The sequence below is a fragment of the Electrophorus electricus genome, chromosome 1 (genome assembly GCF_041902795.1).
Source record: "Electrophorus electricus isolate QZ-2024a chromosome 1, ASM4190279v1, whole genome shotgun sequence".
NCBI classification, from domain to species: domain Eukaryota; kingdom Metazoa; phylum Chordata; class Actinopteri; order Gymnotiformes; family Gymnotidae; genus Electrophorus; species Electrophorus electricus.
In genome coordinates, this window is record NC_137497.1 from 38,164,720 (window position 1) to 38,189,505 (window position 24,786).

At 49.7% G+C, this 24,786-nt stretch overlaps 1 protein-coding gene across 1 annotated transcript in view; it reads right to left on the bottom strand.

The window, feature by feature from the left end:
- Positions 1 to 24,786, bottom strand: part of gli3 (GLI family zinc finger 3) — a 101,264-nt gene that overhangs the window by 51,782 nt on the left and 24,696 nt on the right. The window contains exon 3 of the mRNA XM_035526508.2: positions 9,237 to 9,482. Within this exon, the coding sequence (XP_035382401.1) occupies positions 9,237 to 9,482 (246 nt within the window). The remainder of the gene's footprint in view (positions 1 to 9,236; positions 9,483 to 24,786) is intronic.

A 24,786-nucleotide genomic window follows, 5' to 3' on the forward strand; every position in this document is an offset into this window, starting at 1 on the left:
TTGCTGCCAGATATCATTATGCTACTTCACTCCTCACTCATGACCTCACTGCTCAAACATGCACGCCTTGACTGAGCTGATGACTGAGGGGCCCAGAAGCATTAAGCTGTGTATGTGTGTGTGTGTGTGTGTGTGTGTGTGTGTGTGTGTGTGTGTGTGTATGGGCCATGCATGTGTGTGTGTGTGTGTGTGTGGGCCATGCATGTGTGTGTGTGTGTGTGTGCATGTGAGTGTGCACAGAACTACATTTAGAGTACGTTAGTAAGTTTTATTTACACAGCACATTAAAACCAAAGTGCTTTACAACCAAGCAAGCTTGTCACACCATCTGTTTCCACTTATATCAGTGTCTTTCACACACAACAGATATGCTGACACTACTCCATACAATCCTCAAGCAATGTTCAACTTGTTGAATGCCCATCTCTAAAAATGTGTTTTAAACTCGGATTTAAAATCAAGCATTTATGGGAAATCAATGGAATATCAGCTGCTGGAGTGTTCCATGGTCCCAGCACAGCCATAGCAAAGGCCACACCCCCTTTAGCGTCTACGGAGACAGTGGGCCTGTCAGAGGAGCAGGTGCAAATCCATTTAAAACACCAAAATCTCTCAAAGCCACCTTAAACTGGATTCTGTAATGAACTGGGGGACAACACAGGGTAATGCACTGAAGAAATGGACTCTGTACCGGTTAATATTCGAGTTGCAATGTGTTGGAGCAGCTATAGACAAATGAGATGTCTCATTAATCCCATAACACAGTGCATTACAGAAATCCAGTTGGGATGTAACAGAAGCATGAATAACTTTTTCCAGATCAGGAGTATCAACAGTTGGGAACATTCCAAGTTGGAAAATGCTGGTCTTAACCACCGCATGGTTTTGTTTATCAAACTTTAGCTCAGTGTCAGGAGGTAAAGGCTATTAAAGAGCAATTCATACATTCATACACTGTGAAGCACTACATGTTGAGAGATAAACCTTATGGAGAGAACAAGAGAGACATAGAGAGAGAGAGAGAGAGAGAGAGAGAAAGAGGGAGAAAGAGGGAGAAAGACAAACAGAGAGAAAGACAGGGCCAGAGAGAAAGTCAGAGAGCGAGAGAGTCAGAGGGAGACAAAGGAGATTTTGGACCTTTGAAGAATGCCTTTGTTTTAGAATGTGTGGATGTAGAATTGACTACATTGTGGTTCAATAATGTAACATGCAGTCCTGCTTAGAAGTGACTAAATGTCAGCGCAAAACCCCAGAGCAGGCTGGGAGGCAGGTGGGAAGGTTAAACCAGTGTTTCCTGAGAGCCTGGCACCCAGCTGTTCCTGCGTGTAAACACACACGCGGCTGCTTGGGCTCGTACTCCGCGGGTGTTACGCCCCACTTTTGTGCGTTTTGTTTAATTACAGTCCTACATTGTTGGAACTCCAATAGACTAATTACTGCTGAATAAATTAGCCTAATGCTCTAAAAGTGGAGGCACGAGAGAGAGAGAGAGATAGAAATAGAGGGAGATGAGAAATGAGAAAGTGGAGGGTTGAGTGGGCTTATTGCTTCACTGCTGAAAGTTCTGTCACCTCTTAATTTGACCATATGAATTATTAAGATGGGAAACAGATGGAGAAAACAAATAATTCATATTGCTGATTGCCACCTACTTTTAAATTGTTTCTTGCTTTCTGATTCCTGGCACCATTATGTGCTTACTGTGGGAAACCAAGGGACCATTCCATGACAGACAAATAAAATACTTTTTTAGCAAATGCATGGGGGTGGGTATACTGCCCTAATTGTCCTGATAACAAATAAACAAGCCTTTTTTCTCACACTGTCAGAAGTACACTCTATTGATTTCTGGACCTGAGAGAGAGAGAAAGACAGAGAGAGAGAGAGAGAGAGAGAGAGAGAGAGAGAGAGAGAGAGAGAGAAGGAGGTGACTCTGTATCAAAGCAATCAGTTTAATTACAGCCAGGTCACTGTGGCAGACAGGGGTCAACACAGCAGGGCAAATTAAGACCTCTGCCTAACCCGCCCTATCCGTCTCACTCTCACTCTCTCACTTTACATTTCTCACTCTATATCTTGCCCTCCGCTTTTCTGCAGATCCATAGTCACAAATTCACTGTTCCTTGCCCAGCATAATCCGCGAGGGGGTCGGGAGGTGGTGATTCCCGGCGCGCAGAACAAGACCCCACAAAGGGCACTCAGAGACGACCATCTAATTGTCCTCGGAGAGCCATTTTGGTCGTGTCGTCTTTAAGGGCAGCCCTCCCCTTCATACCGGCACTACGACCTCGGGCGCTCCCAGCCAGAGGCTTGAGGTCTCCTCCTCGTTCACAGCCGAGGTGATCGGCACTGGGCGGCCGTGCCCTGGCTCTGAGGAGCCAATTGGGATCTGAGCACCGCTGGCACAGGTCCACCTGTGTTTGCGTAGCCCTGCCCCTTCAAACACACCTGACACCAGGAGGAGTGGAAACCTTTTCTGTTCTCCATCTGAAGATGGAACACTGGGAGCTCATTGTTATTTACATTTTAATTTCAACATGTCTCACTCAAAGGCACAAGGCCAGGACAATGATGCAAACAGTGGGGTTGGTTTGGTAACCCGCAGCCAAGCACCGCTGGAAACTGTGCTTATGTTATAAGGGAAACACTTCAGCGAGATTGTTCTGTCTGTACATGGTTGCGCCCAGAATAGTTATTAAAAATGTAGCATATCTTCTGCTTATGTACTGCTATCACCATTTACAGCCCAGAACACATTAATTCTGGATTCCATCCTTCTTCTCCTCATCCCCCTCTTCCTCTCTCTCTCTCTCTCTCTCTCTCTCTCTCTCTCTCTCTCGATCTCTCTCACCTCTTTCTTTTCCTCTTGTAACAGAGCTCACGATCTCTGCGGAGCTTCGGCCTGAGACCAAGCCCGAGTTGTAATCCATTTATGCCATCCTGCCAAACAACTTCCTCCTAAATAACCCCTGACACACTTACAAGCAGCCTTAGCTGGGTAGCGTCAGGAGACAGGAGCTTCGGGAGGAGGGATAGAAGCTCAGGGGAGGCGAGCGAGAAGGTGGAACAATTAAGGACGGAAGAGAACACGCGAGAGCAACAGACAACAAAGAGTTTAAGCAGAGGCTCACAGCAGCAAGGAACTCTGGTCACGCTGATTCCTCCCTTCCTCTCTTCGGCTATCTCCTTCTCATGCAGGTGGTGCCCAAGGGTGGCTTTGCCTGGGCAGGCAGACAAAGTGTGCGCTTGCGTGTCCCTGTGTGCATATGTGTGCGTGCATGCAGAGAGTGTGCGAGAGTATCAGTCAGCGCGCGAGCGTGAGCACGGGCGTGCGCACGTGTGTGTGACCCTCAAAGCTGATTAACCCAGAGTCCCCCTGCTTTAATGAGAGCAGAGAGTGGCGGGCACCTCTGAGACTGCTGAGCGGCAAACCTCTCACCTCCCTCTACCCCAGCCAAGCGCTCCCGCCACGCACACATCAAAGAGCCCCGCACGGCGTGCGCCGAGCAGGAGAGGAGGCGCGTGGGGGGAGGAGGGGAGGGGAGAGCAGAGGAGAGGAGGAGAGAGGGGGTGGATGGAGGGACCCCTTATCTCCCCCGGAGAGGATGCTGCTCTGTGGAGTGAGATTGTCTGGAGCTGCCACCTGTCCCAGCCATCTTTGAAGGCAGTCCTAAGCCTGTGATGGGCCTGACCTCCTTCAGCTCCTTCTCTTTTATGTCTCTTTTCATTTCCTGCTTTGTTACCTCCCTCTCTCCCTCTCTCCCTCTCTTCCTCCCCCATCCCTGACATGCTCACTCACTCTCTCTCTCTTCTCTCCCTGTTAGTCTCCTGTGGCCCTCTCTTGTGCTCTAAGTACAAGGGGCAGGAATGTACCTCGCCTTATCGAGTTCAGGTCCATAATAAAGAAAGGACCCATTTTAATTACTGCTTTCTCTCCTGACCCACTCCTCCCAGAATGTGCTTCAGCAAGGCCCGGAGCTGGAGAGACACACACACGCTCACACACACGTGCTCACACGTACACACACACACACACACACACACAAACACAAGCACACACACTAACGTGCCCACAGAGGTCTGGATTGAGATGTGCTCTCTGTGTAGTGCCTGTGTAGTGTCATGCAGAAGAATGATGAGGAAGAGCAGATGAGGAAGAGGAGAGAGAGGAGAAAGTGGAGATGAGATGATTTTAGCCTTTGCCTGTCCAGACTAAGAAACACATCTCAGGGGGGTGGGGGACTTATCGCAGCCGCTTCTTACGTCTTTGACTCTAACGTCTTAGCGCTGCTTTTCTCTGCTATTTATAGCTGCAATTTCCCCATTTCAGAATAACTCTGAAATCTCACTCAAGACTTGAAGCTTTTTTTTTTTTTGTAAGCGAGATTAGTGCTTTTTGCAAGCGTGCGTGTTTGGCGCTGAGCGGTGGTTTGTTTTAGTTCGGCGTGGGAGCGAGAGGAGGCACAGATGTTGCAGGCACGATTGCAACGGGGCCCCAAAACGGTCGCTCTTCTTTAAGAATCAATAATGCACAGATAAAAAGGGAGAAAGGCTTAGGCTGTTCTTAAGAAATGCGTGGCTCCTTTTGCGCACGTTGCTTGGCCCGCTGCTAGCAGTCCCAGAGTGCTGCGGGGCAGGAGAGAGAGGGAAGTGCGTTGAGTGGGCCAATCGGCCACAGGGCTGTCGGGCTGAGGCCCAACATGACGAGCCGCCTCTAATAAGCTTCATAAAAGGGCCTGATCTGTTCGGCTGGGGCGCGTTGGGGACTAATGTCACTGATGTTTCCCTTTTGTCATGAAAGGGTGCAGATGGAGGAGTGCGGGCTCTTCCCAAAGCCTGGAGCGTGCCCATGGCATGCCGGCCCCCTCGGCCCAGCAAACCCCACCCCTCGCATACCCCAGCACCTCCAGTTCTAGCTTGTCGTGCCACCTCGCCAGGGCCGAAACCTCGGCCCTCGGCCCTGTTGCCAGCATGGTACTTTTGGGGGCTGGGGTTTTATAGCTCATTTTAAATTTTAAATGTGATCTGTGTTTAAATTCTTCCAAGGACCTTTCTCATTGCAGGTGCAATTTAATCTTGGATTTGCATGTTTATATTCTGGTCATTATTTATCTAAGCTTGATCGCTAAGTGAGTTGTACTGGAGACATTATCAGAGACCCATACCTCACAGAACTGAACTATACAGGGAAGACGGGAGCTCTGACATAAGCGTCCCTGCATGGACATGCGGCTCCTTTCCAGTGTGTAAGCTGTGACTTTCCACTTTGTAAAGTTAAATAGAATCCGAGCTTTTGCTATGCGGCCCACGTTCTTACTCCTGACAGCTGCCTTGTGCAGGTCAGTGGTTTGCAGAGGTCAGATGTGCGGGGGGAGCGGCTGATCCGACGTCCCGCCTGTCCAGGGCAGCTGAGCGGCTCCGCCTGTACTGCCTGCTGGATGGCCTCCATCAGCGCCTCACTACCAGCGCCGTCCCCCATCCCACGGGCTGCCGGCGGCCTGCTATGCTCCACCAAGGGCACTGAGGTGGGGAAGATCCCCAGACAGGGCGCCTGGCCCGGGCGCGAGAAGCCAGAGATCCATGGCTGGGTCGGTTTATTAGGGCCGGAGGTCTTTCGTTCTCCACCTACCGAGTTAGTGCTCTTAGAAGTAAGATGTCAGCGGAGCCCTGGACAAAGGATTACAGGTCAAAAGCTGCTGGAAAGATCTTTATCTGAGCCAGAGCGCTGAGCACTGAACCTGGCTCCTCCACTGGTGTTCTGTTGTTCTTACTGGCCAACAGTGGGTAAACTTAGAAGCAGCGATCTCGGTCCCAGTCTTGAATGTCAAGGGCGGTTGTACTAAAGCAGCTAAAACTCAAAAATGCTCAACAATCCACCCGGCCTGCCAAAAGAGTGGTGAGGGACGTGAATGCCACTACTGTTGGGGTGCAGTTTGTCCAGGGAACTCGCAACTGTACTTCCTCGCTTCCTCCCCCTTACTGTTTCCAGAAGCCTCTGAAAGGCAGGCAGGCATTCGATTCGGCATGATTTTAATTCCCGTAATGGGACACGCCTCTTTCACAGTCACGAGCACATCTGCTGAAGGAAAGAAGAAGCTGTGGAGGCAGAAGAAGCGGAGCCCCCCCCCCCCCCCCACAGCGGAGTGGAGAAGTCGCTTAGCCAGCAAACGGCTTGCTGTTGCTGTGTCCTGGTGACCCTCTAATCAGGCTACAATATAAACAGATGTTGCAACGCTAGCGGCGCATACAGGCCCGCACACAATTGCGCTAAAGCCGTCCTCTCTCTCTCTCTCTCTCTCTCTCTCTCTCTCTCCCTCTCTCTCTCTCTCTCTCTCTCTCTGTCTTTCATTAATCCCCCACTCAATCTGGTGGTCTTATCCATCGTGCGTGCTACTAGGGCGGTAAGCGGGATGATACGGTGACTCTTATCAAAGGGTGACCAAGGCTCAGGAATAGTGATTTCACTAATGCGTGCAAAGAGAGCTATTTATTCTGTGCGCCTCTTTACACCGCGGTGAGGAAGGAGCTGCCAAGCGCAACTTACCGGCGAGGAGGCGTGGAAGGTGGGTGGAGCCAAGGAAGGAGAGGAAGAAACAGGGGAGGGGCATGCGGCCTTGCTGTATTGGTCCCCCCCCCAGATCTCACAAACACACCCCCCCCCCGATATGTCCCAGGCCGAGGCGGAGGGGGTGGGGTGCCGCGGCCCGTTGCCTTGGCGACCAGGTGCTCCCGGGGTGGCAGGTGGTGGCTCGTTTAGGAGCATTAGGCCCTGCCTGCGGGCTGGCGGGAAGACGGATCGCGCTTTAGCCGGCTCGCCGCCTGCCTCCCCCTGCTAGTGCCTACGCAGCACAAAGAGTGAGGGGCCGCTCTCCATCACACACACGGACACACACACACACCCACAATCACATGCTTACACACACCTGGGATACGTTTATGACTTGATGGATCTGCAAAGAGGAAAAGGAGCTCTGGAGGAAAGTGTGTGTGAACATAGCCATGTGTGTCATGACTTGGTTCCACTGGAGTTTAAGGGTCAATATTTTTCACACCTCAAAGGCTATGGTAGCAAGTGATTGGCACCAGAGATTTTTTTTTTTATAGAGCTGTTGCACAGACTTCTGGGGCTGGGGGTGGTGTGAGAACTTACCATCCTGCTCAATCCCTCCCCTCAGGAGAGGAGACCTGAGAGACGGCACGAGCCTCAGACCCTAAGCACACACTTGCAACCAACAATTCACCCTCATTTTAATTAATGGTGAAACAGGAGAAAAACAGAAACAGCTGCGCACAATCGCTGCCGCTGTTACTGTATCGGCTCACCCACTGCGCTGGCTGCCCCTGTACAGTGTGAGCGCCTGGGTCCTGGTTTAATTATCCAGCACCGAGGGGCCTGGCCAGAATCCTGGTAACTCAAGGCCAGCCTCAGAGGGGTCAGGACAGGGCCAGGGCTCTTCCTCCCACTTCATACAATATCCAATAAAATCGCTCTTGCCCTCGGAATTCTTCTCGGGACCAGGCTGGTTTTCTCCACCCTGTGCTCCATTTTCCTGCTGTTGAGGTCCCCCAAGCGGAAAAATGGGTTTTCTCTGGACCGGGTGGCCCCTTTGACTTCTCCAGCTCCTTTCAATTCTTCTGTTGAGGATGGTGACTCTTGCATGTGACCTTTGATCTTGGTGGCTCCTGGAGCCTGACCCCACCCCCCCACCCCGACCAAACCCACTAGGGCCCCGTTGGGCTCCAGCCTCCTCTTTCCTTCCCTTTGCCTGGATTCTCTCTTTCTCTCACTTCCCTCTGGCCTTTTTCTTTCACCCTTGGGTTGTAACTTTCTTGTTCTTCACTTTGTCCCTCCAGGTTTGGACCCGTGGCGCTGCCCACCACCGGCCCCCACCCCGGTGCCCTCACCTCCCCAACCGAGCCTGTTCTCCACCTTCATGAAAGGTGGCGGTCTTGCTGAGCTGGACAGGCTGTTATTAGCAGGCGACGTCGCAATTTGCGACGGCCCTGATCGGCCGGACTGTATTCAAGCTTTCTGCGTTCGGGCGAGTCAGCCGGGCCGGTGCTGGCGGAGCGCGGAAAATAAGGGTGCGGCTAATGAAGTAGTTAAAGGGAGATACAGTAAACGCTCCAGGAGATGGAGGCAAAATGTGGGAGTGTGGGAGAGGGAGCGAGGGAGGGCGGGAGAGAGTCATTAAGTGCAGTGGATTAAGACTACACTGTCAGGCCAGCTCCAGCCCAATTTAGCCAAACTAAACAAGCCATCACATCGAATTCCAGTCCGCGGGGGACGACCGGGCAAAAGGTGCTCGGCCAAATTAACCTCGTAAAAGGCGCCTGCACACATCATCTCTCTTTCTCTCTCTCTCTCTCTCTCGCTCTTTTTTCCTCCCTCTTTCTCTTTCTCTTGCTCCCTCGTTCTACTGCTGACACCTTCCAATGGGAGTCAGAGAAATGAAGAGAGAAAGAGAGAGAGAGAAAGAGTGAAAGAAGGCTCGACGGTTCTCCACCCTGCAGTGCTTTGATCAGTGTGCTGATGAGGGAGTTGTGTGCTTACTCTCGGCCCCTAATGAGGGAATTAGGGAACGCAGTGACTCGTTCGCCCATGCTACCTCTCCCGAGACAGAAAAGAGAAGAAGGAGAGAAAGCGAGAGGGGGAAAAGGAGCAAATAGTCAAATGTCAGGCCCAATCAGTCTGTCTGCAGTTTTGCTTTTCAACTTGCACAGAGGAATAAATCTACCCTGCCTCTCCTGCATACGGAGCGCAGCTGAGCTGAATCCCCTGGTCTCAGCTTGGCTCACAGGGCACGCATGAAGCTTCGTGCCTGCTAGACTTGTGTGCAACGTCGAATTTCAGACCTGGAGACTGAGAACAAGGAAACTCTTGACAGTCTTGCGCGACACAACACCACTGGGTTTCCTGCGAGTCCTATTTTTCCTGAGCGTCTCGGGAACTCCGTCTCCCCACCATGCCAAAAGTCCTCTTTTAACCGTCAAGTCTGACTGCTTCAGTGTGTAAATTGACCCACATGGCCGATCACACGCCAGTGGCCGTGTGCGGTGATTTACTGGACAAAGCTGTGCTGTTTTTAAACTTCCAGAAAGGTGACTTTCTCCCAAGGCTTTTGTGTGTATAACTCTACACATCACTCTGTATGTTGATAAACGTCTTAATCTCATGTCAGTGATATCAGTAAGGACCCCTTAGCTATTAGGGCATGTACTGTACATTGACTCACTGTAGTGGGGGTCCAGGTAGCCATTGCGAGGGTCCATGGTGAAGAGCGTGCCCCGGTAGGGGAGAGTGTGGTCAGCCAGGTGGGGCAGCGAGGCATGCAGTTCCTTCTTGACCAGCGAGGGGCGCTCTTCCGTGGAGGTGGATGGTTCCTCACTTAGCTTGGAGGCCACCAGACCCAGGCCTGCTGCCTGCCCGCTGATCGCGTTACGCCTCTCGCGATGGTACGGAGAACCAGCGGTGTCATCCTCTGTTCCGGGGGGGTAAGAGAGAAAATGAGTGTGAGAGGAGGAGAGACATCCGGAGACATAGGAAGAGAAGAAGAAACAGACAAAGGGCGAGAGGTAGAGATAAGAATGGAGAAAAAAAGAGCAAAAGAGGGAAAAGTGATACAACGAGAATGAGAGGAAAAAAGGATGGAATGGAGAGAATAAATGGAGAGAGACAAAGAGAGATGATTAAATATTACTGAAAGTGAATGTAAAGTGTGGCACTGGAGGTCAGAATGTTGCTTCTTTCTGTGATCATTAAAAAAACTACAGAAGAACAACTGAGCTGAACTAAATCAAGTCTTGTAATGCATGAATGCATAATGGTACATGACACTGAGGTTTGGAGGTCTACGCTGCGATGACTCCTAGAGCTTCCTCACACTACCCAGCTGCAGAACACACACACACACACACACATATGGATCCACTATGAAATGAAGAAAGCATCTGTGTAGGACATCTGGCTAACAAACGTGAGAGATAAGACTACAGGATTGCTAATATCACACGTGCTGCTTGATCTGGAGCCCCGGAGTGGAGTCAGAGTGGAGATGGGAAGCAGAGAGAAGCTTTAATCCAGACACAGAGGGGGTGAAGTTTTTTTTGTAAAAACACGCGGATACTAAAGATCCGTCAAAACTGAACTTTTATGACTGTACAATGCCGCAACTTCTAGCCCAGTAATAGTGCTGTCAGGACAAATTTTCTTTGGGAATGTTCAGACACACACACACACGGGACGGGTCTGGTCACGCTGAAAGCTCCCTGGGAAGCTGAAGTCTGCGAGTTTGCTTTGAGCAGTGCTTTATGTGCTTTATGTGCTTTATGTGCTTTATGAGGCTTGTGTCTAGAACCTTTGGGTTTGGCTCCTCCCAGCCAAATGAGAAAATGACTGTCCACACGCACACACACACACACACACACACACACACACACACACACACACGCACGCACGCGCGCACACACGCACGCACACACACACACACACACACACACACACACACACACACACACACACACACACACCTGAGCGATGACCAACACTTGGAGGAGAGGAGGCAGGAGAGCCCTTTCTCCAGCCTGAGAAATAAAACAGACCTTCAACAAACCAGCAGGCAGATGAGGATTTACCCCAAACGCCCCCACTCTCTCTCACTCTCTCTTTCTCTCCCTCTCTCATTCTGTCAGCTACATCTCTCTCTCACTCCATCTCTCTTCTGCACTCTCCTCTGTCAGTGCTCTCTCTCCTTCTCTCTGTCAGCTCTCTCTCTCTCTCTCTCTCTCTCTCTTTGTCAGCTCTCTCTTTTTTCAAAGACACAGAATCCCATGGAGAGGGCAGCTGAGTCTTTTCCCTGCATTCCAAACTGCCCATTAAGTGGCCTCATGGGTAGTATCAACGCCCACAAACCACCACCTCTCTCTCTCTCTCTCTCTCTCTCCCCCACTCTCTCTCTCTCTGTCCCACTCTCTCTCACTCAAATACATAGCTGCTTTCTACCTCTCAATTCTCCTTTCTTCCACACAGATATGGCAGCAGAGACATTCGCATCTTGTGTGTGTGTGTGTGTGTGTGCGTGTGTGTGTGTTTAAGTAAAGTGTTCCTGAGGGCAGACGCTGTAGTGAGACCCACAGGGGCAGGCTCCCAGGGGCTCTAGAGCGGATTGGACCTCCGCAGCTTGTCATGGACCTTTGCAAGCTCCTTTGTGTTACAGAGCTGACCCATTCACTGACCCTCTCTCAGCCATCACCTCCCAATGGGGAGGAGGCGCAGGGAGACAGCCCTCCCACCTGCCAATGTCCTCTTACCACTCAGGCCTTGGCCATCAGATCTGGAGGAGCAGGAGCTGACATAACTGCTCCTCATTAACCCTTTTAATCAACTGAAACTCTCTGTCTGTCTGTCTGTCTGTCTGTCTGTCTGTCTGTCTGTCTCTGCATACACCCGCATTTAAGCCAGGAGACGAGAGCCCTCATACAAGCCCCGGGATCCTGCCTGTTAAACTAGGGACCGCATCTCTCGCAACAGTGATTAGCCTTAAGCCTCCTGCAAGAGCTGAAAAATTCCGTGAGCTGGTGGAGCTGATGAAGCTCCTAGTCGGAGCTGCTGGCCAAGGCTTCACTGCCATCCCGCTGCTGGAATGCTACACAGTTTAGAGGCCTGTCAACACTCACTGTGGATAAAGTTAAGGTAACTGTCAGACACTGACTGGGACTTATCGGTCTGGAGCAGCAACTCATGTAGTACTGGAGAGAAAGCTAGCGAGCTACGGACTACAGTTTCTAAGGCACACACACACACACACACACACACACACACACACACACGCACACACACACACACACACACACACACGCACACACACACACACGCGCGCACACACACACACACTCACACACACACGCGCGCGCACACACACACACACACAGTGTAGACTGAAGAGCGGATAGTGTGAAACACTACAGGGATACAGTTTTCCGCACTCTGTTGTGACTTTCTAAGGCTAGGCTCTGTTCACTCTCTACCAGTCTTTTTTCCTACTCCTTCATGTCAATGCTTACAACACAATCCATGACTATTAGTATGTAGACATCACAGAGAGGGAAAGAGAGGGAGAGGATGAGGACAGGCTTCCTCTATCCGTGAGAACTGACAGCGTCACTTATGTTCGGAGTGTTTAATCCTGTACTGCACAGCCAGTGATCTTATTAAGGCAATAATGGCACTAAGTCTGGATTAATAGGCCTGCTCTTCCAAAGTGCAATACTGTCATAAAAGGATTTAAAAAGCAGTGCATTTCTGTCCTCACATACACAGTCAAACACACACACACACACACACACACACACACACAAAGGATTTGTGAGCGCATGTCACAGGAGCCTACAAGTCCCTAGCGGTAACTGGATTGCGAGTGATGTGTATGCCCTCAACCAGACATGAACACGCATGCTAGCGGCCACTAGCAAGCCAGTCCTCCCCCTTAAACCCCCCCCCGTCACCAGTCACGGGGTGAAAACACAGGCGGCGTGCTGCCTCGCACTGCTGGGGTCCGCGGCGAGATGGAGGGTTGTAAGATCCTAAAGTAGAGGCAGCCGAGGTAGTGGAGGCAGAGGCAGAAAGGGGGGCCGTTCGCTGAAGTCGCTGAACAGCCTGAAGTCAAACCAAACGCAGCTCCACTCTACAAGCATGGGCATTAGAGTCCTCAACACACAGACAGCCACCATCTCAACCCCTGCCTGAAAAATATGTTCGTGTTATTGATTTCAAATTCGTAGCACCAGACTAAAACCAAAACCGAATAATAAAAAGGAATTCATTCGCTGAGAACAAACTCTCAAAATAAGCAAACCAGTTTAAATTGCCCTTTGTATGAAATTTGCTATAGAAATAAACCAGCCTTGCCTTGCCTAATGATCTGACTCACACTGAACACAAACATCCCAACATGATTTGTCACAAAGAACCATGGCTAATAATTAAAAACCAGAGAGGCGCATTTTAACCAGCGGTTTGCTGGGTGCCCGTGAGCTCTGCACTGGGGTGATAACCGAGCACGTCTCCCTCACTGGGTTGGGCCAATCGGCCTAAAGTGTTTTTACCCAAGTCCTATTAGCCTAAGCCTGCAGTGACCTATGAGGCCCAGCCAGCAGTGCCCTGAAACGCACTGCCCACTCCAAAAGTCCGCGGAACACCACACGGCCAAACACTGCTAAAAAAAATCACTGCAAGAATTAATGGTGTCGTCATGCTCAAAGGACTGCGAAGGGCTTTATTTTTGGAATTTATTTTGTTTAAAGGTCTTTTGTTGTTGATGACTAATGTAATAGCAGACCTTTGTAAAGGTTCTAACCCTCTTCCTCTCCCCCACAGTGAAGCCATTCAGGCAGAACGGGCACGGGGTCAAGTGGTGAATGCAACCCTCAGTCACAGCTAGTGTCATCCACTCCCAATCCATACATCACAGAGGGAGAGAGTGAGAGTGAGAAAGAAAGAAAGAAAGGAAGGAGAGACGGAGAAAGAGAGTAGCTGGGGTTCATTATTCCAGCTCGCTGCCTACTTAATCTGCATTCATCATTTAGAACTAGAGGAGCATCAGAGGCTCAGCAAACCCTTAGCAGTGGGAGGTCAACAGCTACATGATCTACTGGACAAACAGAGAGGAGAGGAAATGAGGTGCGGACAGAGACGAGAGCGCATAAAATGGCATAAGGTGGTATATCGGTTGTTTTTCCCCCCTGCTCTTCTGCCCTGTAACCTCTGAGACACAAACTCAAATCTAAGACATCTAAATCCTCATGTTCTGTCCCACAAGCATGGCAGCAAATCTCTCTCCTCCCGGTAAGGAATAAGAGGCTCACAGCTTGCCGGCGCCTCCTCGGCCCTTCCTCGGCCCCTCCTCGGCGTGGCTACTGAAGCAGCCCGCATGCAGCAGACCGCCGGAGGCTGGACGCTGGCCCTGCGCGTGGCGTGCGCCGGACCAGGGGCGTACCCACAGCCCTGCCTGTCCGGCACCTCTTTCTTTACCTGTAGTTCTATTACTTTCCTGCTGTTTCAGAGCCCCATCCATTTCTTCCCTGGTTCACACAAGCTGTTTCGCACCCCTGCGCAAAAGGGTGCAGGTCTGCTCTCCATGGACCAGGCAGAGAGCAACAAAAAAGTGGGAGAGAACGAGAGAGGGGTGAGGAAGAAAAAGTAGCGAGCGCACACTCTCTCTCTCTCTCTCTCTCTCTCTCTCTCTCTCGCTCTCTCTCTGTGGTGATTGAATTTCTTAACATCTTTTCAAAAACCGCTTAAATGCCTGGAGGCGAGAGGAAGAAACAAGCTAATGGTGGATAGGGAACCCTGAACAAATTTCAGAGCCCTTTCCTGCTCGCGTTTGAGGCTTGAAAGCAAGCTCCTGCCTTTCAAGTTTCAAAGTCCTCCTTCCTCCCGCAGTGTCACTGAAGGATTTGAAAAGGCAGTAATTGTGCTCACTGCAGCCCTGATCACAGGCTCCCTGTCCAGCTCTAGTGTTTCACCCGCTTTCTGTACCACTGCCCAGCCTCTCTCGCTCTGTCTCTCTCTCTCTCACATGCACGTTCGCTCTCTCTTCCTGTTCCTCTGTTTCTCTTGAGCTCTGTTTCACTCCCTCTATTTCTCTCTTTCTTAGTTTTCTCTTGCTCCCCCCACCCCCTTCTCTCTCTCTCTCTCTCTCTCTCTCTCTGTCCTCCTCTATCTTTTACCTTCTGCCAGCCCCCTCGTTAAATCTGAGTGTGCAGGTCTCTTACGTTTTACAGTTTGAGGCCTCCATTATATATATATAAAAAAAAAAACAACAAAAAAAAAAACCCTCCCAGGATCAGCTCCCTTCAGAACAGCCGGCTCGTGCTTTAATCGCCCTAATGAGCGGCCCTTCCAGGAGTGGCGAGAAACGCGAGGATGGAACAAAATGGCCAAAAAAAAATGAAAGCGGGGATGTGAGAGGGATGTTTTGTGAGCCACAGAAGGACCTCCTTGGCCTTGGGACCCAGAGAGGACGAGGCTCCGCCTACAAGCTCTGGAGAGTCGCGTGCGTTCCGGGTAGCGGGAGCCTGCTAGCCCGGGGAACGGGATGCCGGAGCGGCGGGGCTGGGTGGAAGTGGCACAAACGGAAAACACAAAAGCGCCGCTTCTAAGCGCCTCTCCACCGGAGCGGTAATCTCTACCCCCACCAGCCTCCTACGCTGCTCCGTGTTTTTTTTCTTGCAAATCAACTTGAGAAAGAGGCTGGTAACTTCCCAATGAACAACGAGGCAGCGACACAGAAATGCCCGCTGTTGGCAGGGCTTTTAAAGCGGCGACCTCTCCCAGAGGCTTACTGCTACCTGAAGCCGAGACCTCGCCGAGCCGACCCCAAACTCGGGCAGAGTACGTCGCGATTAGCAAGCGGTTGAGAGTGGGGGGAGACAAGGGAGAGAGGCCGGCCGGAGAAGGCGAGGGAGACGGAGAGAGGAAGGGGCGACGGACTCTCCACCAATCACAGACTGGGTGCGAGCGCCAGAGAGAGGCAGAGGGATTAGCGCGATTGTGTGGGGCGTTCTATCACTTCTTGGCTGCAGAGGAGAGAGAAGCTGGCCAAGATTCGTCCTTTAACTCCCAGCAGGGCAGGCTTAATGCACGACCAACGCTCCTTCATGGACGGGTTCAGCTTCCTATTATGGGAAGATGAATGGCCTTACAACTGCAGTAGAGTAGATCGCAGAGGTTCAGCTGTGTATAGGGCAGGTTAGCAAAGGAACATTCTTCTGTGTAACTCACACTGCAATTCTCGCCTGGCAAAACAAGCCAAAAAAAAAAAACAAGCCAAAAAAATAAAGAACATTAAAGAGCCAGTTGTTGCATGATGGGACAGCTGTTTCACTTTTGTTCACTTCTAATTGGAGTTTTAAAGTACACTACATACAGGAACTTTTGTAATTATTTTTACACTGTTTTAGGATGGAGACAAAAGAGAGCTTATTTTTTATCACACTTAAGGAAAATGTCTAACTCAAAGTGGACCGCTTTGAAGCGCACACCATTAAAGTCATTAATACAAAAAAACATTACACACATTATTCAACCTACTTCAAATTGTGTCAAATTTCAAGAAAAATAATGTACCATAACAATTGTGTGTGTGCAACCACTGCTAAGGGTTGAAGTCCCTTGAAAGACACTGGTCATTTTCTACTAGCAAATGGCAGCCATGCCAAGGTGTGACCAAGAAATGAGGCACTAAATCCCACAAGGATCTGCTAAAGGACTTTTTGAGGCACAACCAGTTAATCGTAATATGGGCCATGCAAAACAGAATAAACATTTAGCGTAAATTGCTGGTACACCTGGACTGTAAACCATCTTAGGTACTGAATGGCATTTTCTGAGTTTAACTTTGGCATACCTTAGAAAGGCCAGAATCAAATTAAATGATTAGGACATTAGAATTTGCTGCCAATAGCAAAAGTTAGCTGGTTAGCAGTAACAAGAGACTCCATGTGAGGCTCCATGCCAACGATGCCATAGCCATCGGTGGCTGGAAGCCTGGCAAAGCAAAACTGGCTGTGCTCTTAGAGAGGGAGGGATGGCATACTTACACTCCCCTGTCAGCACTGGCCAATCAGGGGTGTCTGTGAGCTCATGCATCAGAAGGCGGTGGACAGTTCTATCCTCTCAGCATGTTACTCCACTCCCAGACACTGCATGAGCTGCAGCTCAGAAAGATGTGGTGATTGGGTGTATGTGCCAGGGAGAAAGCATGTGACAGCCCTTGCCCTCCCTGGTTGGCAGCTGTCGTGTGACAGGGGAGGATTACCTGATGTGTAGGAATTAGCTACGACTAAAATAGGGAGAAAAATCAGGGAAAAGTCACCTCGCCAAACAAACCAAACACAATGTCCAAGTGGAAGTCAAGAGCTAAACTCTAGCAATCTTTTACATTTACATTTATGGCATTTAGCAAACACTCTTATCCAGAGCGACTTACAAAAGTGCTTTGTCATTTACTCATAGAATCTTTTAAAATATATTTAATAAAATAGAAATCACCTTACATGCATCTACATTTTTTTTTTTTACTTTATATCACAGTCAAACAATAAATAATAAAACAAGCAATCATAAAATTACACCTGTGACTCTCCAAATAACAACCTCTGCTGCTCCACTTGGTCTACATCTGCTCCACTTGTTCTACAGCTGTGTGAATCTGACAGCTCCCGCACATCTAAATTTGGTGCACAGATCCATGCACATCTCCCATCCCCCCAGTTCCGTACAAAGTCCCAAGCAGATCATTCTGCAACTAGGTCTCTTCAAGGACCCAGGCAGGCCAGGTCATCCATGACACTCTAGCCAGCGACCCCGGGGGTTAGGGCGGGTGGAATCAAAGCCCAGACGGGGCTCCTTCACTCGCCTCAAATCAGCGTCGCTGAAAAGGGCTTAAGAGCTCTGTGAGCCTCTGCTCTCCATCCTCCCTTGCAAGCCCCTCCCCGACACTCCCCCTCCACCCCACCTCCTGGGTTAGGGGAGCAGCATTCTCCGGGACCGGCCTTGACACTTAGGCGTGCTCCATCAGGAGCAGATGATTGTAGAAGAGTGGAGCGTGTGGGTGAAAGTGCCTCTCCGAGGTGGACAATGGTGCATTTGGCCTATTCACAGTTTGGCTATTCCACGCCATCGCCAGAATCGCACCTCCTCTCCCATCAGACCCTGTTAGAGCATTTGGTAGGGCCTTGATCAGAGGGCATAATGGGCTGTGATTGGTCTTAGTAGGCACTGAACTGCCCCAGGTAAGGCATTGAGAGTGAAGCATAGTTGATTTTTATTTTTTTATGATATAGCAAGGTGAGTGCAGCAATGGCCTCTTACACAACATACAGCTGATATGGGTGTATTTTCCTCCTCACTGCCCTTTGATCCAACCACACAGCTTAGGACTTCCAAAATCCTCTTTATCCACAGCACATTTTGAAGCTTCTGATTATGTATATTTCAGATTCTGACACCCATCCAGTAGAGTTTATATGCCAACAGCAAATGAAATGACTTTAGAAATGCTGTTGGAGTCACTTTTTTGGTTCCGTTGGGTGGGTTTTCACTGACTTTTTTTTTTTGGTTAGGAACTCTGTCTGTCTGCCTTTTTTGTTTCTAGGGGGACCGAGGCTGGCCATGACTCCATGTGCCAATGGTCCATCAGTTGGTGCCAGCTTCTCGCTGCGTCTGACCGTTAGCATGTCCCACCCCTTCCACAGCTCTGGCCAGGCTAAGCCTGGAGCTCTGTGATTACAGCCAGCTCACCAGGAGCAGGCCAGAAAACCCCACAGCCCACTCAACACCAACACTCGGCTCCTCTGTATATTTGGATTCGTTTCTTTTTCCTTTTTTTCCACGAAAACAGTTTAAGGGTCAAGAATTGTCCAGAATATGGCAAACCTTTTCTTTTGAACCATTCGGTACTTTCATTCAGGTTTCACTTCCAATCCAAATCTATCCAATCTAATCCCGCTAATCCAAGGTGGTAATTAGATGGGCGAGTGGTGGCTTGGGGTGGGAACCAAGCGCTGTGCTCTGCGCGATGACTGCATTGCCTGTGTAGCTCTGCTGCTCTGTATGGCTGTGCTGAGGATACACGTGCATGAGCCAATGAGGCACTGTGAGGAGAGGACTATTAAGACAGTTAGCCGGTACTTACAGAGAGAGGGATAATTAGACACTTCAAAGGCACCTGCCTGCTGTCCCACAGGGGCTGGAATTCACTGGCCTCCTCCACTCGCCTCTCCACCCCTCCCCATTTAAAAGCATGTTAACCGCTATCAGGGGCTAGCAGGCTAATTTAACTTCTGACATTTGATATCTGAGGAATGAGAAGGATCAGCCGTTTAGCCGGAACGGGATTACTCCTCCGTGGCTCCCCCCCCCTTCCCGCTCCATCTTTCTGTCCATCCCTCCCTCGCTCCCTCCATCCCCTCCTCCTTCACCACCCCTGCGTGAAAAAGTCACTCTCGGTCAGGCCAGATTCATTAGCCTGCCTGCCGCTAAGCACTTTATCAACGACGGCAAAAATGTCGCGCTGCGGCCCGCGTTCGCTCCTGTGTCGGGGAGGTTTCAGGCCTGCCGAGCTTAATGCAGTCACGTCGCTACTCTGGGCTAATGCAGTGAGGTTTGGACATATCGTCTCATGGTCGTGTCAGGCCACTGGCCACCTATCTAAAGCATAGGCATAAATGACACTGGGGACAATAGAGACATGTCCCCACCTTTTTCAGAAATGGCTGATATTGTCCCCACCTTTTTCAGAAATGGCTGATATTGTCCCCACCTTTTTCAGAAATGGCTGATATTGTCCCCACCACCTTCAGAAATGGCTGATATTGTCCCCACCACCTTCAGAAATGGCTGATATTGTCCCCAGCACTTTCAGAAATGGCTGATATTGTCCCCACCACTTTCAAAAATGGCTGATATTGTCCCCACCACTTTTTGAAAGTGTACTCTGAAAATGTTTTATGTTAACAGCTTGTGCAGTACCACAACAAAATCAAAAAAAATGATCATGGTTATATTGTCACATGATGCCAGTTTTAATTTGTAGTCAAAATAAATAGAAAATTGAACTAGAAATATATTTTAAACCATACTGCTGATACTTCTTGATTTGTTCAGCAGTGATATATTTAACAAACATGGCCATAAAACATTTCTTGAACCTCTTCCTTTCAGTCCCAGTGCTGATCCTTGTCAGTGAACATGCGTGCCTGAGGACTTAATTTCTTAAAGGGAATGTGTATTTGAACTGAAAACAACACATGGTCTGGATTCTTGTCCCCAGCACTTTTCAAAGCAAACTTATGCTCATGATCTAGAGAATCACAGTAGCTTCCAACTGTACTTCATAAGGTAAGAAACCCTTTGTGAAGAACTGCTTCTGTGTCATTGGGATTGAGGACATAACAGGTAAAAAAAAAAAAAAAAAAGCCCTCTTATTACAAATGACATTGTAATTTAACGGCACAAATAATTTCTCAGTACCAAAAGGTTACTCACTTCAGAAATTATGTATATCAGCAGCTGAAATTATGTCAGATGCGTCAGAAGTAGATAACTACAGACTGGGATTGTGAAATTCTGTATTTTCAAGCCAAACACTCTTTGTTGCACTTCCATTCATGAAGAACTATCTGAGCTTCCAAAACGCTTAACTGTGTTTTCACTGCTGTGCTAGACATTACTCTGCTATTACATGCTCTCTTGTATGTTTATAGTGTTGTTAGTGATGACTTCTTCTCATTTTGACAAGAACAGTGAATTATGGGTAGACCTTGGAAGCTCTATCTTTGCGTCTAAATCTGGAACAATGGGATTAAACCAGGCCAAAGTGGGTTTAGTTTCAAATTAGCATCATACTAAAACATTTGGTATTTTGGTGAGCAACATTGCATGTTTTGCTCCAAGTGTAAATGCAAGAGGCAAGGAAAGCTATCCATCCAAAATGAAGCCAAGGCCATGCCAAAACAAAATAATTGGTTTCAGTTGGGGTCACTCAGTTTCAATAAAGCGATCCATGTGAACAAAGGTCAACATATTGCAATGTATTCTGGTTACATAGGGAACACAAAGATCACACACTGCAGGGGGTGGCGTGCTGGGGTGGGGTGTCCAGGGCCCTAGTTGGGGTTCAGGGCCATGCTCTCACGAGCTCCTCCGCTACAGGTGGGGAGTGGGGCTCGGTTGGGGTCTTTGAAGCCACAGCTGGTAACGCTTAGCGCTCCGCTGCAGAGCCGGCTCAGACCCGGTACAGACCTGAGGCCCCCTTTCACAGGCCACCGTGACAATCAGAATTCCAAACTACAAGCCAAGGCTCATAAAAATAACATGATGACCAGGATATCAAACCACAAGTCCAAAACCATAAAAGTAACATGACGATTTTCCCAGCAAAGAAAATATGCCAAGTCACTGCACATTGGACCAACATCAGGTCCATGTGTAACTAATTTGCCGAATTATGTAAGGAAGGAGAACCGAGAGAGAGGCAGGCCGTCAGCACTAAAGATGAGCAGACACCTTACTTAAAAAGTCGCCGTGGCATCTGACATTGATTATCACTGCGACTGAAGAAAACCAACCAAAACCACTCTGAGCACACTTCTACCTGTGTGAATCAAGCAAACCGCCATGAGAAGCCAGTGCGATGCAGGTTAATATCTGCTAACGTTGACTGCGGCATCAAAGGAGACAAACCGTCGGCTTCCATTTCGGCATCAACGTCGAGGCTGCAGGAGCTCGCTGTGTTTTGTTCTGGGCTAATGAGTGTGTGCTGTCGCTCGGCGACGGAGTCAGCAGTAGCTCTGATCCGTGGGGGGCTGGAGGAGCTGGAACTTTGAGCCCTGGAGCCTCTTGTGCGCCCAGCTGACCTCCCCACCTAAAGCCGTGGATCCCTGGAGCCCACGGGGAGGGTTGTTGAGCCCAGTCTGGAGGAGCATCTAGTGCTTTCCCTGCTCCGACACGCTGGCCTCGGCTCGCGGCCTAATTATCAGGAGCCTCGGAGTTGGCGCGGCAATGGAAGCTGATGTTGTTTGTCTTTGATGCTGCAGTATAAGTCAGAAGAGATCAGCGCAGGTCATGGGGTGCATTTCAGTCTAACTGCAGCTTGCACAGTTGAAATGTGTAACACGTAGGCGCCACACAATAATGAGGTGGTCAGATTGGACCACCGCGTCTAGAAGTGGGAAAGAAACGGAGATAGGAAATGGAATGGCGGTGTAGAAAAGAACGCTGGCTTAAACAACTCTGCTGGCTTCTCTCGGCGTGCCCGTGACCCAGGCCACAACCTGTCTGCAGCCTCAGCTCATACAGCCACACCCCCGCACTTAAACCCCGCCCTCCAACACAAAGCTCTGTACTCTACAAGCTCCTTAAAAACGCAGAGTGGCATTCACGGCTGGGCCCCTCAAACACTCCACATTTGCTCATGCTAGTCGAGGCTCTCCTCTCACAATAACCCCCGCGCTGAGAATCTGTTCGGCGTTCCCCGTCACAATAACCACTAACAGCCTCGAACTCAAATACCTTTTAGAACCACTGCCAAAACTGCTCACTTTACACAGAGAGCATCTACTCAAAAGAGCACAAAAGCAGTTTCATCCACAGCTACCATTCACCCATGTTAACACTTACCATAAACATGTTGGGCTGCATCGAGGAGGATTTTAATTTACATGGTGTTCATACAGAGCTAGAATATGTAGAGCAAATTGTCTTATTTTCTCACAATCACACACACTCTATTCATCCGATCTCTTAGTTGTTGTTGTTGTTGTTTTTCTGCCGAGCGTGGCTGTGGTTGGTCATGCTTATTCACAGAAAACATGCAACTCAGATCCAGACAGGGAGGAAGCAATGGCAAGTCTGCCATTGGAAGAAAATGGAAAAAATGAAGCCTGTGTCTCAGTGGTGTGTGTGTGTTAGTGTGGGTGTGCATGCACTCCTGAAGTTGTTTATATTACTGAGACTAGGGAAAGAATTTACATAGTAACTTTTCTTAATTTAAAAAAAAAAGCAAAATTGCCCAGCCTGGCCCCTCCTCTCCACCTCCACCCCTGGGCCAGCGACGGCCCCCCGACGGTCCCCTGAAGCCCACACTGGGCCCAAGCCGGCCAGCCACAAACAAAGGCTGTATTGATGAGCAGGCCGACGTAATATGGGCCACTCTGCCCCTCTGCTTCACACTGAAATAGAGTCAAGAGGTTGCCAAATTGTTCATAAGACAGACAGGGCATGCTGTGTGTGTGGATGGGTGTGTTTCCGTATGTGTCCGCATCTGTGCGCGTGTGCATGAGCCTTTGCGTCCCCTTGCATCAGTTCCTATGTTTGTCTGAGGGTGCATCCATGACAAACATGCACTGTACTAAATGTTTCTCTACCTCAGCATTAAACAAAATCGATATAAATCACCATAAATCATCATTAAGCATTCTCTGGCAATTCAATTTCTACCAAATTGCGTTTGAAGGGTATTATATGAAATTTAGCATACTGCCCTTATCACGCAAAAAGTAGCGCTGGCCCACCCTCACCTGGCTGTTGGACAGTGGGGAGATGGTCCCGTTTCTACTGGCGGGTGCATCGGTAATGTCCGATCTCTGAACTAGACACGGACACAAACATGCACGCCGCACTTATTTATAGCTGAGAAGAGTCAGGGGAAGGGCGAGGAGAGAAACAGGCCTCGATATCCAATCGATCAGTAGAAATCACTGCTGTTCTTTAGAGCCTTTGATCTCGACTGCTCTCTTGCCCAGTGAGAGACAATGGAGAGAGGGGAGGAGTGGTGGAGTGGAAGAGGAGGGCGATAGAGAGGGAATGAGAGATAGGTGAGAGGTGTAGAGAGGTGTAGAGAGGAGGAAGGTGTAAAAGTGACAACAAATAAATGGTAGAAAGTGTAAAAGGAAAGACCAGTGCATAATAATCTCTCTCCAGGCTTAGGACACTTCCGCTTTGTTCAGCATGGGAACATGCCACCCAACAGACTCAACTGGCAAGATAATCCACAACTGCTGCTTTCCTCTCTGTCTCTGTTTGTACACCCCCCCCCCCCCCCCCGGTCTGACGTGGGACAACTCTGCAGTCACATAGCCTTCACTCACCTGCGAGAGAGAGAGAGAGAGAGAGAGAGAGAGAGAGAGAGAGAGAGAGAGAGAGAAAGAGACTGAGAGAGAGAAAGGCCATCTCTTTAAACATGAAAACATGTGGATGATGAGGTTATTCCCAGGCAAAAACCCCAATTGAAAAGCAGACTGGAGAGTACCACAACATAAGAAGGTAGGGGCGAGTGTCCCATAATGAACCTCCACGCCTAGTCCTCCAGCCGCCTTCACAGTGGGCAAGAGATTGCTCAAGTCGCACCATGTCTGCCAGGGTGACTGAGGCACTGGAGGAAGTGATACCGGTACCAGGCTGTTAGTAAAGAATGCAGAAGTGTGTGTGTGTGTGTGTTTTGGGCAGGGGGCAGGTCCACTCGGGGCCACTCCGCCCCAGTACCAGTGGAGCCTGCTCAAATCCGTGTCCCGAGGCTGTGGAGAGGCCTTGCTCGCTGCCAGTACGCTGCCTGTCTCCCCGCTGCTCGAGGAAATGAGCTCGAGGTGGGGGACGGGGGTGTGGGGAAACGCACACGCTCGGGCCTGAAGAGGGGAGCCTCTGTCTCAGCCGGAGGGACGCGCCCCCTCCCCCCCTGAGCCGGAGGAGCCAGGACCGTGACCTTAACAGCGCTAAAGAATTTGTGCTGCATTGTATGCGAGGCAGGCCAGGTTGCCGGAGGCATTTGGAAGAGGACTTGAGGAAAAAAGCTGGATATGGTCAAAGTGAACATAAGGAGGAGGAATTGTGGGTAGAAAAGGTAATATCCTATGTTATCAAGAAAGAGTGTGCATCTGTATGTGTGTGTGTGTGTGTGTGTGTGTGTGTGTGTGTGTGTATGGAACCTTTGTGCTTGTTTTGATTGCTTTTTTATATTCAGTATTTGTATGTGTTTATGTGTGTATGCGCTCAGTCCTGAGTTCAAAGGGCATGGTTGTGTGACACCGCTGTTAGTACAGCACCTGCCTGGAAATCAAAGCCTCCTCACAGCTCTACCTTGTCCCTCGCCCACCTTCACCCGCCTCTGCTACAGCACAGGGAGGAGTGACAGCACCTCCAGCCCCAACACGCCTCAAAGAAAGACCTCCCTCCTCTTTCAGACAAATTGCTAATGGCCTTTAGAATGTACTCATAAGCTTAAAAGGGCC